This window comes from Astyanax mexicanus, chromosome 4 (genome assembly GCF_023375975.1).
Source record: "Astyanax mexicanus isolate ESR-SI-001 chromosome 4, AstMex3_surface, whole genome shotgun sequence".
NCBI lineage: Eukaryota > Metazoa > Chordata > Actinopteri > Characiformes > Acestrorhamphidae > Astyanax > Astyanax mexicanus.
Genome location: NC_064411.1, coordinates 42,173,529 through 42,191,374, shown reverse-complemented (window position 1 = coordinate 42,191,374; position 17,846 = coordinate 42,173,529). Strand labels below are relative to the sequence as shown.

Genomic DNA, 17,846 nt, shown 5'->3' with positions numbered 1-17,846 from the left:
CTGCAAACAAAAAAAAATACAACTAAATACAGTAAACATCAAAACAAATACAAAATAGATTGATTTCAGAAATACCACTATTATCATGGTATGGAGTTTTTTAATTGTGTCAGAAACGTTGACGATACTACTACTTATGATAGGCACACCCTGCAGCCATATTTGATGCCTGTCATTGCAGGGTTTTCATCAGGATAATGCTCACCCATACACAGCAAACATTTCTGATGTTTTGCATTAAAGTGACAAAGATCTGCTGTTTTTTTTCTTTTTTAAATCCGATTGTAGTCACTTTCATGCGTGGTCCTAGATCAGATAAGCAGCCAATTTAAGGGCATGTGACATAAATGTGAACTGTCAGACTGGATTTTATATATACAGTATATGTTGATGGTAAGTATAGATGGGACGATCGATTGACAATGCATCAGATATCCAGATCAGATATTCCTCTGATTTAGCCAATCCGATTCAGGATTTTAGGGTCAAGCAGTTGAGCAGAGCTGTGTGTGCACACGAGAGCTCTTTTACTCTGTATCGGTTTATAATTACTAGACATGCTGCACACCTCAGAATGTTTATAACTAGGCGGTTTATTGGACATGGTCGCCAGGTAAGACTGTTGAAGACTACTGAAGAATATTAAATGCTACTGTAGGTTATTGAAAGGGTTATTGGGGGCAGAAATCAGTACATGCTGTTTAGATAAGTAAGCAGATTCACTTCCTCGCTGGGGAGAAAACACAGTGCTGTTTTGTAAAAGAAAATAGTCTTCTTCTGTGTTGTACTTTTTATTAACATAAATAAACATGAAGCAGATTTCGCTCGTTATAATTATTTGGGAACTTAGTTAAAAGCTTATTGTTATAATGTTACTTACTAAAAAATGTGAAATTTAAGTCAGAGCCGCGCTCGTAATTGTTTTTGGGGAGGGCTGAATTTTTTGCCCAATCTAAGCTCTAGCTGGAGCGTTAGATTACTGTTGTTCTTCTTAAAATAATATATTATTAGTTATATATTAACAGTAAATATGAGTTATTTTAAGCAGCAAGCTGACTCCGAAGAACAGGCTGTGAGGCGGCTGATGTTGGGATACACATTCCTGCAGTATTGGCATATAAATGTAACAATTCTGGTGTCTTATAAATATTTACACATAACTTATATCTCTCCTGAAAAGCATTTATTTTGGTCAGTAACACTCCTGTGTTAATTTACTATCAGTGTAAATTAACAGTGTTTGCTTAGGTGTGGATGTAATTAGGGTAAACTGTACCAGGTTTGTCTGGCACCTGTGTGGCATTAATGTGTCATTTGGCCCCGCCCAAGATCGGTATCGACGATCGAGATAAAAGGCGATCGGAATTGACCCCAAAAACACTGATCCGTCCATATTTACCCGAAGGATGCATGAAGTGCTGCTGGTGCTCACTTACGTCAGTGGAGGCTCAAAGTGTGAAATACACTTCCTGATTGTGGGGGTGGTGAGAGTAACTGATATTCTTACCAGGGGCAACCAATGAGGGTGTGTCTGCGCATTAATTTATCATGCTCAATTTGATTCTCCTACAGACAGAATTAGGGATGGGGAGTGTGGCAACAAATAAACAAAGAACAGCGAAACAAACCAAAACAAACTAGGGAGACTAGAGAACAAGAAACTAAACAAAGCTAAGAACAAAAACAGGGAATAACTAAAGACTAAACACTAAGCAGGTGAATAGGGAACACGGAAACAAACAAGAGATACTAATGATAAACTAAAACCGGGCAAGGGAAATAAACAGAGATAAACACAGAGCTAGAATAAAACACGGAACAAGAAACTAGGTCAATAGGAACAGAGAAACGCAGAGACAGACAACGGGGGACAGTGCAAAGACCGACAGAGGACAAGTGACAGAGGAAGTCTATTTAACTAAACAGGAAACACACTGGGAGTGGAAACACCTGGGGAAGGGGTGGAGCTACAAATGAGACATGAGGTAATGGAAAATCACAGGCAGAACACAGGGGCACGGGTCACGTGGGACAACACAGGCACGAGGACAGACAGGAAACAGGGCCAGGCGTGACAGCCTGTGGCGTACTTAATCATTGCCAATGTCAGACTACAGTAATCTATTGTGTTATGCCCTTTCTGCTCAGCTAGAATGATTTATATATATATATATATATATATATATATATATATATATCACTGCTGTTTAACTATTTTCTTACACTATATAATGATATTTATTTATTTTCCAGCTTTAGTCAATGTTTTTCACACACTGATAATATCCACAATATGCTCAGAAATGAAATTTGTGCATCACAATATGAAAAAATTTTGTCATAATGCCCATCCATATACAGAGAATACAATGCTTATTTAGCATTAGCCTATTTGAGAAAAGGTGGCCTGCCTAATTTAAGTCTGTTTGCAACGAAGCACAATGAGTCACACGACCACAGTATTTGCATGGACCTCCTGTTCTACTCAGGTCTGTGAAAGGAAGATAAAGCACCCAGCAGCTGAAGCCTAAGATACAGTAAACAGCCTGCAGCCAACAGCACACAATAGCAGCACACGTCCACCCACAGCCAGGCCTGATGTTACGGAGGTGACACTAGACAAACAGCATACAGAAGTTTACAGTCAGGGGCCTACAGGTATCAGATGTCAGCTGGAATTACAATGCAAAGACATGTGCGTGTGTATGTGTGTGTGTGTGTTTTGGATGCAAATGCTGTCACAAGGTCTCGAGTTTCCATCAACCTGCAGCAGGGATGAGTCAGACTGGATAATTGTTCAGTAAGTGAAGAAGAATGGCCCATCATGTTGTTTGTTCCTCTATTAGGATTATTCTGGCACTTATTTACCTCAACCTAGGCCAATAAATTTTCATATGAGATATAAGATGACAAAATATCATTTATATGTATATAGACTTTGTGATTGGAATATAAAAAGGTCAAACTATTCTGTATAGTTATAACAAATAAAAAGAACCCTTGAAACAGTGTATGAGCAGATATTTCAATACGTTTGCCCTTCCAATGTATTTTGTTCTACCTTTTGCCTAATATACAGCTCTGGAAAAAAAAATAAAAATGATGGGTTTCTTTGATTTGTCCAATTTGAAAACCTCTGGAATATAATCAAGAAGAAGATGGATGATCACAAGTCATCAAAACAATCTGAACTGCTTGCCTTTCTGCACCAGAAGTGGCATAAAGTTATCCAAAATCAGTGTGTAAAACTGGTGAAGGAGAACATGCCATGATGCATGAAAACTGTGTTGAAAAACCAGGGTTATTCCACCAAATATTGATTCCTGAACTTTTTAAACTTTATGAATATGAACTTGTTTTCTTTGCATTATTTGAGGTCCGAAAGCTCTCCATCTTTTTTGTTATTTCAGCCATTTCTCATTTTCTGCAAATAAATGCTCTAAATGACAATATTGTTTTTTAGCATTTTTTTCAGAGCAGAGTGTTCCGTACGTGGTAGAGAACTATATGTTGCGTACGTATATTAGTACATTTAGTATTTGGTTCTGTATTTGTTTTGCTAGTTACTGGTACTGTATTTTCTTTGAATTGTTTGTTTGCAGTTTATTTAGTTTTGAGGTAGATATAAGTCGGTACACTACTTTTTTTTGCTACATTTTCATATTTTGTTACATTTTGATCTTGCACAAAATAATAATAGAGTTTACAGATTCTTTTGTTTCTACTGAATGTTTGAAACTCTTATATTTATGCTAAATAAAACTTATTTGTATTTATTTTGTTGTAGTAGTAGATGTTTAAAACAACAAATGTTTTGCCATATCGCCAAGTATATTGGTAGCGCAAAAATACCCTGAAATATCGTGATATTATTTTAGGGCCATATCAGTGGCCCCTAACATTTTACATTTTACATTTCCGTTGAATTACTGTAGTATGTTTTATTCTGCACATTAGTGCTATCTGGCTGTAAATTTCATAACTTAAGCCTCATATCAAGCAATATTTTAATGATAAATGCTCTGGCACGTAATACCTGACAAAATATAGGTTACACAGTCAAGTTACCACAATGTTTATTACTCATCACTTCTGCACTGGATAGAGAAAAAAACATAAAAAACGATGAAAACAGAAGAGCATGTGGCGGAGCACGCTGGAACATGCAGAGCTCTGTGTAAGCTGTTGCTCATTACACATTAATAAGGAGTATTTAGAATGTTATTAATACATAATAGGACTTAACCTAACCTAACTTAAGTCACAGAGGAGCTAACGTTAGCTAGTTAGTAAATTAGCTGTAAGAGCAGCTTTCCGTTTGCTTACTATTGGAGGTGACAGACAAAGACATCATGGCGCATCATGTGTAAAAAGCTAGTTAACCGAGCTACTTTCACTTTGGATAAACTAGTAAAAGTCCTAATTTAATCATTACAGGCATTAAAACATATTGGTGTATGTAACTTAGTAGCCTCAAAAAAAGAACATCTAACCAGCTGAAAGTCTCAGTATTACAATTTATGATGCTCTAATTTAGCTCTAACTAGGCTGGCATACACGAATAACCTACTAAAATAAGCTGTTTCCTAAATATAAGCATATTTAAACAAATAAACAACGCTCAGCTCGACTTACCCATCTTCAGCTTCTTTAGTTGCTCCAAAATTGGCCATTTCTGCTACCATAGTCCACACACCAACACCAACAGGCTGGTTTTAATCATTAAACATTAGCTAACTAACTAACCTAGCTAACTAAAACAGCGGTTAGTCCCTTAAACCTAATGATTAAAGGGTAGCTAGCTAGCTAACCCAGCTGGTTAGCTATTTAGCTAAGGGGAAAACCCAGCAAGGTGAGAGTCCAGCTCTTCACCACAGCATCCACCACCACCTTACCATATCGTTACTGAATAGTTAATAACTACTACAACCTCCTATCTCCTCTTTAACTCTTCTGCTCCAGTGTAGCCCTAGTTAACCAGCTACTGCTCCTGTTTCTCTGCGTCCAGGCTTGATATAACTAGCATAACTAGCACAACTCTCATATAGTCAATAAAACGTTGTTTAACCCAAATACGTTTATATAGTGTATAAATCAGCCTGAGTAAATTCCCCTTTTCCACCACTCTATGGTTACAGCTTGTATCTGCTTTGTAAGCGCTCGTCCAATCAGAGCAGCGCTGGCAGCTCTGAATGGGGCGGGGCTTAAAGCCCGCGCTTTTTTTCCCCTTTTTTTCTTTTTTGTTGTAAACAGAGGCCTTTCAGCACAGCAAGCAGCACTGATACTGATATGATATTTGATTTGATTTTTAGTCAAGTTTTTTGTTAAGTAAATCAGCTATGTTTATGGAAAAAAACTGTTTACTAAAGTTTGTTACTTGTTTAACTTCCTAAAATAAACAATAACAGGATAGTTTATCATACAGCAGAGCAGCAGAACCAACATTAAACAATCCTAATAAAAAAAATCCAAAATATTGATTGAAAAGACAGAAAACAGTTAACGGCTAACTTATCTATTTTGCTGACAAAAATGCTGACTAAAACAATAATAACTAATAAAAAGTAGATAAAACAACTATGTAATGTGTATAGCTTTTATTAATAATTAAGTAAACTTTATATTATAGTAAAATCTCATCTCTTACCAATTGAGGACAAACCCCGAATTGTGGTAATTACTTCAATAAAGGGAGTTATATCATGGAAATATATTAAGATGACTTAAGTCACATTTTATTTTGATTTAGGCCAAATAAATTAGCTTAAGTCACTTTCTTGACACATACCATTATCCTAAAGGGGTAGAATCAAATGATCTGATCATCTGAGGGTGTAGGTGATTTTACCACAGATGGCCAATTTAGGAAGATGATAAGCTGTATTCCATTTCTGAACAGTGGACTACTAAACTAATATTCTCTACTTAAAACAGACTTAAGAATGCAAATTCCTGCACATTTCTGAGACCAATTTGTATTTATCTTGTGAATTCTTCAAACCATCCATTCATCGTTTCATCCATCTCATTCGCTTCTTCATAGACAGGGTCACGGTTGGTGTATCCAGTGCCTACCTGGAATTATTGGGCAAAAGGCAGTTTAGACATAGCAGTGCTGCTGAAGTTTTTAAACACGGTGTCCACTCACTGCCCACTCTATTTAACACTATTACCTAGCTGCTCCACCTCCATCTTCATCATTGGTCTTAGGACCATGCCCAGCTGCTCACAGGATGATGTTGGACACTGAGGTGTTTAAATCTCTAAAAAAAAAAAACAAAGAAATACCAGAGTCCAAGTCAATATCCTACAAATAAACTATGGCCTGCACAACCTGGAACAAATATGTAGGAAGAACAGGTAAAAATCACTCCTAAAGAGTGAGCAAAGCTAGTAGTATAAGTAAGTGAATACTAAATGAATACTGAATACTAAATGCAAGACCTTTTTTTACTTATTTATGATTAGCAATAAAAAACAAGCACTTATTTAAAAATGCCATTTAGAATCACTTATCATTTTTAAATCATAATGCAGTGCCCTCTAATTTACAATGACAGAGTATTGCACATTCCAGTTCATCAGTTTTTCTCACTGCAATGTACTACATCAGCTGAGGTTAGAGATGTGAAGATACAGCTCTGGGGGTCTAGAGGGCTGTGACTCTCGTAGAGGCAGAGAGGCCAGAGTCTGTGGGCCAAGAGTAATCATCTAAGGTAGTTCTTTACTTTTAACACTAGGTGATGCCACTCTACCATCTATCTGTAAGATCCAAGCAGACACACAAGCCTTTTCATTTACCAGTATTTCTATTCACTATGGAGAACTAGGACCTAACAAAAATACATAGAAGATCATGTTTTTTTAATATTCAAACAATGAAGCATGCATTTTAATATTAATGCTCTCATTCCCAGTTCTCAATTTTATGTTCTATGTTTTGCATCTTGTAATATTTAAAATCTAAATTAAAACGTAGTATTCTACAAAATGTAATATTTTATGACTAACACATACTGGAAGCAATTTAGGTTGTTCAGTTGTTTGCTTGAAAGTAGCAGTTCCTACGATGTTGGTAGGAGACAAAATGTTCTAATTAATAGCATCAGGTATTCATTCTAAAGACAGAATAGTCCGGTAGGTTTGTTGGATGAACTTTGCATGCCTTCTGCACTCATGGCAGTATGTCATAAAAAAACAAAACAATGTATTTAAAAACACAGCATTTCACACAGTAATTTTATATACATTAACCTGCATTAAGAGTACTTTACTAAAAAGCTCCATAAATCCTTAAATCATCAAAATTACCAGCTGTCACAATAGCTTTTATAGATTTTAGAAAGAAAACTATATTTTTACATTTTAAGAAACCAAAGAAAAAGAGATATACATGTGAAATTCTGGTATGATAATGATGTTGTAATAAGAATTAGGGAAAAAAATAAATTAATTAACTGTTAGTTGTCACATAGAGATCCTATTGAATTGACCCACTAAATTGATGATAATTGCACATGTAAGACATGTATGAACATGTACAGATGATCCACAGAAATTACCAAACACCACTTGAATATATGTACATAGGTATATTGTCACTGTCCAACAAAAAATATGAAAAAAATGGTGACTTTTCAGGAGAAGTCAAAATGTTTTTAACTTTTAATGGAAGTCAAAATGTAAAATACAATTTTACCAAGGGATTTTAGGGTACTTCTTTTGGTCAATTCATTCAGAATTGTTTACACAGTGTGCAGAGCAGCTACAGGGTTCAATTAATGGTAAAAACTAAAAATGGACAGAAAATTAGATATTTGTTTTTTATTGGAAGGCAGCAATAAGTAATATATAACCCTATATGTTTACAATATAACCTGCACTGCTGCATTCATTTACAGTTCATTTTATATATTATATATAATATTAAGTTTGAAATAACTTTATTATTGTATTTGTATTATTATTAGTAGTAGTATTGTCTCAATCATATACAAGTATACAGTGGAAAATAACTTGTTCTTCCATAGCCTCAGTGCAACAAACACGGCCTGTGTTTACAGGAAAGACAGAAAGACTGATTATATAAAGCGTAATTAGATGAGACAGTGTGATATGATACCAACTCCAATGTGATCAATGTACAACAGTACACAACTCGCCTCAAGGCACAACAATCAATACAGTCCAATACAATGAATATGCTCAACAGAACATCTAGCTACCATCAGACAGAGCTTTTAACATTTAGCTACTGACAGATAAAGTTGTTAGCATTCAGAGAATTTTATCTAGAGCAGGGGTGTCCAATCTAAATCCACAAATGCAGGTGTGGCTAAAGCACTTAATCAGTTGTTTGAAGACTGACCAAGTGATTAAACAGGTAGAATCAGATGTGCTGCTGGTTGTTTAGGCCTATGGATAAGAGTGTGATGTGATACTGACTCCGGAGTAATCAATATACAACAGTACACAACTCTATGCTCAACAGAATGATGAGACACAGTAATAAACACCATGCTTGGCTGTCTGGAATAAAAACATGCAGAGCTAGAGCTTTTAAAAAATAGCAACAAGGTTAACCTGGGACAATGATTCCAGTTATAACCTCAGATGTAAAAAGTGGCACACATTTTAATTAGATTCACCATAAAACTCCAGTGAATAATTATAAAACCAACTGTAGTAATCTCCAAAGTCTTTAGCTAACTGTATTGGAAATGTTTAAAGAAAAAAGTGTAAAATGTTTTTTTAAAAGTGTAAAATCTCTGAAAGGTTTAACTGGAGCGCCCTTCATAGATTTACTTAAATAACTCACCACACGATTCAAGATTCAAGATTCAAAGATTCAATGAGTTTATTGTCATATGTACAGTACAGAAATGGGTTTCAGTGTACAATGAAATTCTTTCTTTGCTCTTCGCCAAGAATGCCAAATAGAAGATAGAAATAAATAAATAAATATTTTTTTTAATATATTTTTTTAAATATTAAACTAATTGTCAAAGACATAAAAAAATAAAAGTTACTTAAGCAAAGAAATGTATAAAAAAAAGTGCAAGTGCGAAATAATGCAGTTATGGACATTAACTATATATATTAAAAAAAGATTAACAGTAAAGTGACGGCTGCAATGTAAACATGTTGAAGTAAAGTGCAGGGTTATTCCTGAGTTGTGTTCAAGAGTCTGATCGCAGGGTTATACCTGAGGTGTGTTTAGAGTCTGAAGGCAGGGTCATTCCTTAGGTGTGTTCAAGAGTCTGATGGCCGTGGGGAAGAAACTTCTTTAACCTGGTGGTCTTGCATTTTACACTTCTGTACCTCCGGCCTGAGGGCAGAAGTGTGAACAGTCCATGCTGGGGATGGGTGGAGTCTTTGAGGATGGATGCAGCTCTCCTGTGGACTCTGTGGTGGTAGATGCTCTGCAGGGAGGGCAGTGGAGTCCTGATGATCTTCTCGGCAGTCTTCACCACTCTCTGCAGACGTTTGCGCTATGCCACAGTCGTGCTGCCGTACCACATGGTGATGCAGCTGGTCAGGAGGCTCTCGATCACACAGCTGTAGAAGTTGTTGAGGATCTTGGGAGACATCCCAAACTTCCTCAGTCTCCTCAGAAAGTACAGCCGCTGTTGAGCCTTTTTGACCAGCTGCGTTGTGTTTATTGTCCATGTGAGGTCCTGACTGATGAGGACGCCCAGGTATTTGAAGCTGCTCACTCTCTCCACTTCAAGTTCCCGGATGAACAGTGGCTGATGAGGTCTCCTCCCCTTTCTCATGTCCACTATCAGCTCCTTTGTCTTGACCGTGTTGAGAGTGAGATTGTTGTCTTCGCACCATAACACCAGCCTGGTCACCTCACTCCTGTAGGCCGCTTCATCTCCGCCAGTGATGCGTCCTATCACCGCGGTATCATCAGCGAACTTCAGGATGATATTGTCCTTGTGTGAGGCAACACAGTCGTGGGTAAACAGTGTGTAAAGGATGGGGCTGAGGACACATCCCTGTGGGGTGCCGGTGTAGGTGGTGATGCTGGCTGAAGTCCTGTTGCCAATCCTTACAGACTGGGGCCTGCCAGTCAGGAAATCCAGGAGCCAGTCGCAGAGGGAGGAGTGCAAGCTGAGTGTGGACAGCTTGTGGGTGAGTTTGTGGGGGATGACCATGTTGAAGGCAGAGCTGTAGTCCACAAAGAGCATCCTAATGTAGGAGTCTTTGTTTTCCAGGTGTGAGAGGGAGTAGTGGAGGGCAGCAGAGATGGCGTCTGAGGTGGATCTGTTATGACGGTAGGCATACTGCAGTGAGTCCAGGGTGTCCGGTATGCTGTGCTGGATGTGGGCCAGCACCACTCTCTCGAAGCACTTCATAATGATCGGAGTGAGTGCTACTGGCCTGTAGTCATTCAAGCAGGTGGGGGGGCTCTTCTTGGGGAGGGGGACAATGGTTGTGGTCTTGTAGCAGGTGGGAACAATGCTCTGGCTGAGGGAATGATTGAAAATGGAGGCCAGAACACCAGCCAGTTCGTTCGCACATGCTTTGAGGGCCCGTCCAGGAATGTTGTCTGGTCCTGCTGCCTTGCGGGGGTTGATTTTACTCAAAGCTCTGCAAACTTGGCCTGGTGATATTGAGAGTGTGGAGGAGGGGGGTTGGGAGAGCTGGGTGTGTGTACCCCTCTCAGTGTTGTTGCTGGAGGTCTCGAAGCAGGTGTAGAATGTGTTGAGATCATCCGGTAGGCTGTCTGTGGAGCTGATGGTGCTGGTGGTGCTCCTGTAGTCTGTGATGTGCTGCAGGCCTTGCCACATCCTCCTCCTTGAGTCAGCAGTGGAGTAGAAGCCATCCAGTTTCTCCCTGTACTGTCTCTTGGCCACTGTGATGGTCTTCCTCAGTTTGTACTTCGCAGCTTTGTACTCAGTCTCATTGCCTGATCTGAATGCAAGAGAACGAGCACGCAGCATGTGTCGTACCTGGTTGTTGACCCAAGGTTTCTGGTTGGGGAACCTCTTCACCTGTACGGTGGGCACGATGTTGTCCACACACGTGCTGATGTAACCGGACACGTGCTCAGCATACTCCTGTATGTTGATTAATGTCCAAATACCTGACAACACAGTTAAGTACACCTCGCAGTGAACAGATTGTGCCCATAGTGTCAATATTTTGTGTGACCATTATTATCTAGCACTGCCTTAACCCTCTTGGGCCTGGAATTCACCAAAGCTGCACAAATTGCTTCTGGATGTTAGACACCTTGTGCTCCTCCACCTTCCACTTGAAGATGCTCCACAATTTATGTGTCCAATCAATGATCTGCAGCTCCTCAGTGCCAGCAGCAGTGCTCATGCAGCCCCAGGTCATAATGCTACCACCACCATGCTTGACTGTAGGCAAGACTTGGTACTCCTCACCAGTTCTCCACCACACATGCTGGCCACCATCTGAGCTAGTCTAAAACTAGTTTACCCTGGTCCCTTTATTCCATACGGCAAGGCTCCAGTAATTAATGCTCTTGGACTGCTTGTCTTCAGCTAACTGTTTACAGGCTTTTTTTGTGCTCCAGCTTCAGAAGAGGCTTGCTTTTGAGACAAGGCCATGCAGACCTAGTTCATGCAATGTGCATAGGGTGTATGGTCTGAGCATTGCAGCCTGAACTCCCATTGCACCCTCTGGATCAGACACTGAACAAAAAGACTCAACCTCATCTTTCAATCCTGGTTCTGGGCCTGTTTGGAATCAAATCAGTCTGTAAAACTGCTGTGTGACCTTGGCCACCAGGCTGTCTTTGTGGAGAGCAACAATTATAGCTCTCACATCCTCAGAGAGTTTTTTGCCATGAGGTGACATGTTGAAAATCCAGATGGCAAAATGAGAGAATTGTGCCCAAACAAGGGATAACGAAACAATTGGGCAAAATTTGGACTTGTGTTTGGGTGAGGTGTACTCACAGCTATTTGGACAGCCATGTTAGGAGCTACTTAGGCTACTACCAAAGCAGGAGCTTCCCTTGCAACCTTTAACAAACTCTTGAAGACAGAAATCTGTCTGTTGAACCTTTAAGTCACTTCGGATAAAAGCATCTGCTAAGTGTAATGTAATGTAATTTAGACATTAAAGTTATTTTCAGGAGACAGTAAATCTATTATACTATACAAGTTTATATAATGTTGTCCCATGAAGAGATATAATACAATATTAGCAGAAATATGAGGTATTGTTGGTGTTTTAAGCTCATTTTCAGAACCTACAGTAAAACCTTAGGCCCCAAACGCATTAGGGTCACATCAGGACGACCCACTTTGTAGCTTGTTGAACCCATAAGCCTTTGTACAGCCAGAGTGCTGCTGAGGACAGAAAATAAAACTCGGGGAAAATCCATAATTGAGCCTCTTTCCATGCAGTGACGCCTCTTCCTCTGTGGAGCACTGAAAGGGAGAGCTGGGCAAGGAGAGGATCAAGGGCTTTCCTATTGATCACTCACTTGGCCAGAGAGGATGAGTGAATATACTCTCCATCTCCCTCTCTGAGGGTGTATAGAGTGTGTGTGTGTGTGTGTGTGTGTGAGGGAGAGAGTGAGTGAGTGTGAGACCTTTAAAGAGACTTCTACAACTTCAGCAAAGCTATTAGCTGCCTATTTATAAATCAATAGTCAATAGTCAATTTACTGTATCCACATAATATACACATGAATAAATGATAATATTTTACAGTACATTATACACAGTAAAACTGATGAATTTAATATATCTGATTTCACAACAATAATCCTACATATCATGCAGCTTGAATATTTGCACAATTCCTGCAGATTTTGCAGTTGGGTAAGAGTGTTGATAGCACATCCAGTAGCACCCCACATTCATCATTTTCAATCAGGGATAGGTCTGGCAATGTGGCTGACCATGGCATTGCATCTGTGTCTACAAGGCAAGCTCTGGAGATGGTAGCAGTATGTGGAAAAGCATTGTCCTGTAGGAACACCACATCAGAATGTGTGTTCAAAAAAGGTAGAGACACTGGTTCCAGGACCTCATTAACCTAACATTGGGTCACCATGACTCCAAGTAATGTTGGATCATTCCTACCAATCTGTTTTTGTTGATCTGATTCTGGTAGAGTCCACAATTCTACAATAAAACATTTCTATTACCATCTGCAGATACTGTATGTTCATAACAGCGGCATCAGCCCACATAATTCCCATATCAGTGCAGCACTAACACGAGCCAAGAGCAGAGAACCCCTCTGGGAGAGCTCCAGATCCAAGGACAATCAACAGAGCAGGATCAATATTCAGCACACAGACATCAGCTCTCAGAGACACACTCACATTATCTCTCCCACATCTTAGCTAGCGTCGTACAAACACGATTATTCAATTATGGAAATCAAGTATCTTTTGCTGGTTTCTCTTACAGTATGAAAAAAAATCTGCTGGACACACCCATTCATATACAAACAAATGGAAAAAAACTTTTTTCTATTTAAACCATGTACTGTATGTCGACCCAAACTTTAGATTTTCACTCTCACGATTTAGATCACTGTCATGATTTAGATTTTCACAGATTTTCACAAATTACTGTGATAATTTATGTAAGTGGCATAAGCCCTACAATAAAACCATGTGGGATGCCACAAGAAAATGCTAAACTTAAATGGATACTAAATTAATTGTATAATAGTTTCTGTATTATGATAATTAAATTCATAATTCTCCTAGGATTTTAGGATTTACTAGTAAACAGGTAACTGTATAGCAGAATAAACTGTATGTCCTAGGTTTATGGATGCCCTTCTAATAAATTATTATATTTATCTTCTTTAATCCACACACACATACATAGTACACATACATACACTATTACCTGGACCTTGAAATAGACCTTGCCAATAGAATATGATTCTCTGGAGTATATAAACATGAATCTACTGGCACTATGCATGCCTAATACCAGGAGTGGGCTAGAGGGTTATAAAAGCCCCCAGCATTGATCTGTGTGTAGCAGTGGAACAAAGGTGCTCCATACAATACTGTTGGATGGAATAAGTAGGGGAGATAAGGAGGAGGTGGGCTGATAATCATCCAACAAAAGCAGAATACACTTGATTTATTTAATACGCCTGATTTCAGAAGAAACAATGAAGGACTCAGTGTCAGAATACTTTGGTCCATTTAGTGTTAATGTGTCTTCTTGCCTGCCATATCTAAATCGTTCATATTTCACAAACCCTAAAGCTGACCAATCCATCCTGCGCTGAGTCATGTCCAGCTGTGTGAACCAGGCAATCGGCCAGGCAGACGAAAAGAAACAGTGTCCCTGACCTTCGTGAACTCTGGAGGGCTTCTCTGGACACCGGGAGGTGCTTGGCCCCCTTCTGTCCTCCTACGCCTCGCCTGTTCCAAGACTTTTCCCCTTTGTTCTGAAAGCCTGGTCCCTCAGGCCAGGGAATCCCCCTGTACTGTGCCCGACTGCGTGGATGAGAGAAATTTACAATTCATGGAAGGCCTCCCACAAGAGACTGAACTAGGGGTGGGCGGAAGGCAGGATGTGACCTCAGTGATGCCTCCTTAACGACATGAGAGGCAGAGAAGCTCTGACAAAGAGCCGCTGGATGCAATTATATGAGATTTCTTTGACCCTTGACCACTGGCTTTTTTACATTAGGAGGAAGATACTGTTTGGGCTGGTTTAAGGTTACTTCTAAAGCAGCACTTTGGCCAGTAATCAGATTTGCCTTGCTTTATTCTGAATGTATGGTAGTTGGCCGATACTGTTTATTTTAGCTGGGCTAGCCATGGTTCGTTGTGATGAGAGGGTATCGTGAGAGGTTTGTAAAGGTTTATTAACTATTTTATTGCAATTTGATTTGAGAAATCAGGTGAAAATAGGAAGTGAAAAAAGTGTTGGTATATTAGTATTAGATTTTTTTTAAAGCAGCATTACTAAAGGACGTGCTTCACACATGCATTTCTGGACAAGTTAAGAAATACAGAACTGGCACTAAAAGTGGGTTGAAGAGGTAGAGTAAAGTTACAAGACTTGACATAATAAATATGACTTGGTGATTCACCATGTAATAGTGCGAATAGCATCTCTTATCATTCTTAACTGCACTATGTAACTCTGGTAGAGTTTGCAGAACAGCACTCTCTATTTCTACATAACACTATGTATTCCATCATACAAGACATTACACTTCCACAACTCAATACTTAATATTTGGTAGGCATGGTACCAATAGCGTTATGTTTATCGGCACCAGAATCAAGAATCCTGTTCTATTCGCAATATTTATCCACCAGAACTACACAGGCTATTCAAAATAGCTAAATACAATCATTAGAAGGGGTGTCCACAAACTATATTTGGAAAAATAGTGTATTTTCATATGACCTTCCATGAAAGACTACAAATTTCTGATGTTTCCATACATTTCCTTTGGATGTATTGGAGCTCCTTTCATGCTAGCTGTTTCATATCCAAGAGGTGCTGCTAAGTCACTTAAAAGAAACCAAAGAGGTCATCCAGAGTGTGGCAAAGCCAAACGCCTGCTCGGCATGCCAGGGATAACCTCCGAAAATCCACAATTCTCATTTCAACATACTGCCCTCCTCAGAGCTCCCGAATGAGAGAAGATGATGATGGAGGAAAAAACAGCTGACTGAAGCACTCTGACTTAATAAACTGAACAGCAACATTACAGGATTCAACCCGCCTATGAAAAAAAAAAACATTACACAGCACAAATGCTCCAATCTCCTCCTCCCGGCCTAAATATGAACATGGTGTTCTCTGGCCAGAGGAGGGAGATTTTCACTTTTTCTATTCTAAAGACGGCCAGTCACTGTCTAATCACCCTGCCAGGTCTCATATATCTCAGAGCTGACACGCAGAGGCCGCTCCGGCTCATCTGAGGGGAGGAAGTCCGTGGGTGTGAAATAGTTGTGGTGATTTGTTTTTTTTCCCAAAATTCCCATCACTTACTCCAGCTCGGTTATTAGACGATGCAGGTCCTGTGTTTTATTAGACTGTGAACGGATGGGCTTTGTGTGAAGGGAGTTTTACACCCACACGAACAGGCCTGCTGTTTTCACTTAACCCTTTAAAGCCAAGCATATAATACAATATTTTATTTTTTGAGAGTCTTTTCTGGGAAACCCTTGCAGTGTGTGGGCAAGCATTATCCTGTTAAAAATGCCTGTTAAAAAGAAACAGATGTGACCACAGGAAATCCTGCACATATCACTGAGCTGTTCATCTCCCCTGTATCTCTGGGGTTGATGGTTGATGGGATGTGATGGCTCCCCAGATCATCACACCAGCAGCTGGGGCAGTGGGTCAATAAATAGCAAAGGCAGGATTGAAGAGCCCACCATGAGACCATTGTTGGATCCATTCCTTAGCCGCCTTGGTTTCTTCAAGATACCACTGCAAACAAAAAGGATATTGGATGGCTTATGGATGGTCTAGGTGACAATTTGTGGAAACTATCATCCTGCTTTCTCATTCCAATGATATAACCCTTTTAAACTCAGTAGACAGAGGGTAGTCCAAACAGATGACATCCACATTTAATGCAGAAGACCCCAAATACATATCCCACTGATAGGTCAGTGCATTCAACTTTAGCTTTCTTCCAGGAGACATGGCAAGTAATGGGACACTCTAGTCTCAAGACATTTGGCATGTCACTGCATATAACTGTTTTTGTATTCTGCTTCTGAGCTGTGAACAAATATAATGTATTGAATGCAGGAACATTGGATCATATTGAATGTTACGGCAATCATTAAAGCAAGGCTTTCTGAGCTGTAATTTACAGTGATTTTCCAGTACAGCCTCCATTACCTGTGGTAAAGTTGCTGTAATGTATGGGCTGGTGTGGTTTGTTGCTTTGTTTTATTGTGCACTCTGAGCATCCTGATAAACCACAAATGTTCCAGAGAACGTTTCTGTGGGTGTCTTGATGAATCAAGGCTTCCCTGAGAGTAATTCTGGTGAAAATGGTCATAACGACTAGTGTAAATCAATACAACAGTACACACAAGTCAGATCACAACAGCAACCTGCATCAGTAGCCTATGATGAGAATCTGCTGGAATTTTGACAATGTACTTTCAGCTTTAATGTGTAATGCTTCTACGATCACATTCCCACATTTTGCACATTCCCAATACCAAAAAACAGTGGAGTGTGATAAACGCACAAATGCAAAAATGCAAAATTGAAATCCAAGATTATATTTTACTCACAATAGAACATACCATTAGACGCTCAAAATTCATGGAAAGCATGAACTCATGTAAATCATTAGCTTTTCTATCTAAGACGTTTTTTGGAATTTGGTTGTATTAAAACAGGGGCATCACCAGAGATGTATGAATAAGGGGCTAAGCGTAAGGAGTAAGCCTCACAGGAAATTGCATTATACATAAATTACTTCACAATCTATCCATTAACAAGAGGTTCAGGTCAAGCAAGGAAATAAGCTATGGTACTTGCAGTAGCAGGTATCAAATACTCCACTCAGATACTGAGAATATTGACAGAGCATTTAACAAATAGTAATAAAAAATAAAATGACCAATAACCAATGACTGTGATTCAGAGCAGTTTATGAATTAATTGGATTAATGTGAAAGATTCGTCTAGAGCTGGTGGGCATTCTAGGGAAAGTAAAAGAGACTTAGAAGAGAAAGGTGGGTCAAAATTTATTAAAGAATAAATTTATTAAATTTATTAAAAAAAAAAAAAAAAAAAAAAAAACATTGAAGAAAATCAAAGAGATTACACACAGACAAGTATTACAGCTAGTCTTCTTTTACCAGTGTCTGGGATCACAAAGCAAAACTA

General features: G+C 39.1%; 1 protein-coding gene across 1 annotated transcript in view; it reads right to left on the bottom strand.

The window, feature by feature from the left end:
• Window positions 1-5,116, bottom strand: part of si:dkeyp-97b10.3 (NACHT, LRR and PYD domains-containing protein 1a allele 5) — a 48,260-nt gene extending 43,144 nt beyond the window's left edge. Inside the window, exon 1 of the mRNA XM_022678785.2 lies at window positions 4,636-5,116. Within this exon, the coding sequence (XP_022534506.2) occupies window positions 4,636-4,685 (50 nt within the window). The 5' untranslated portion in view covers window positions 4,686-5,116. The remainder of the gene's footprint in view (window positions 1-4,635) is intronic.
• Window positions 5,117-17,846: the final 12,730 nt, after the last annotated feature.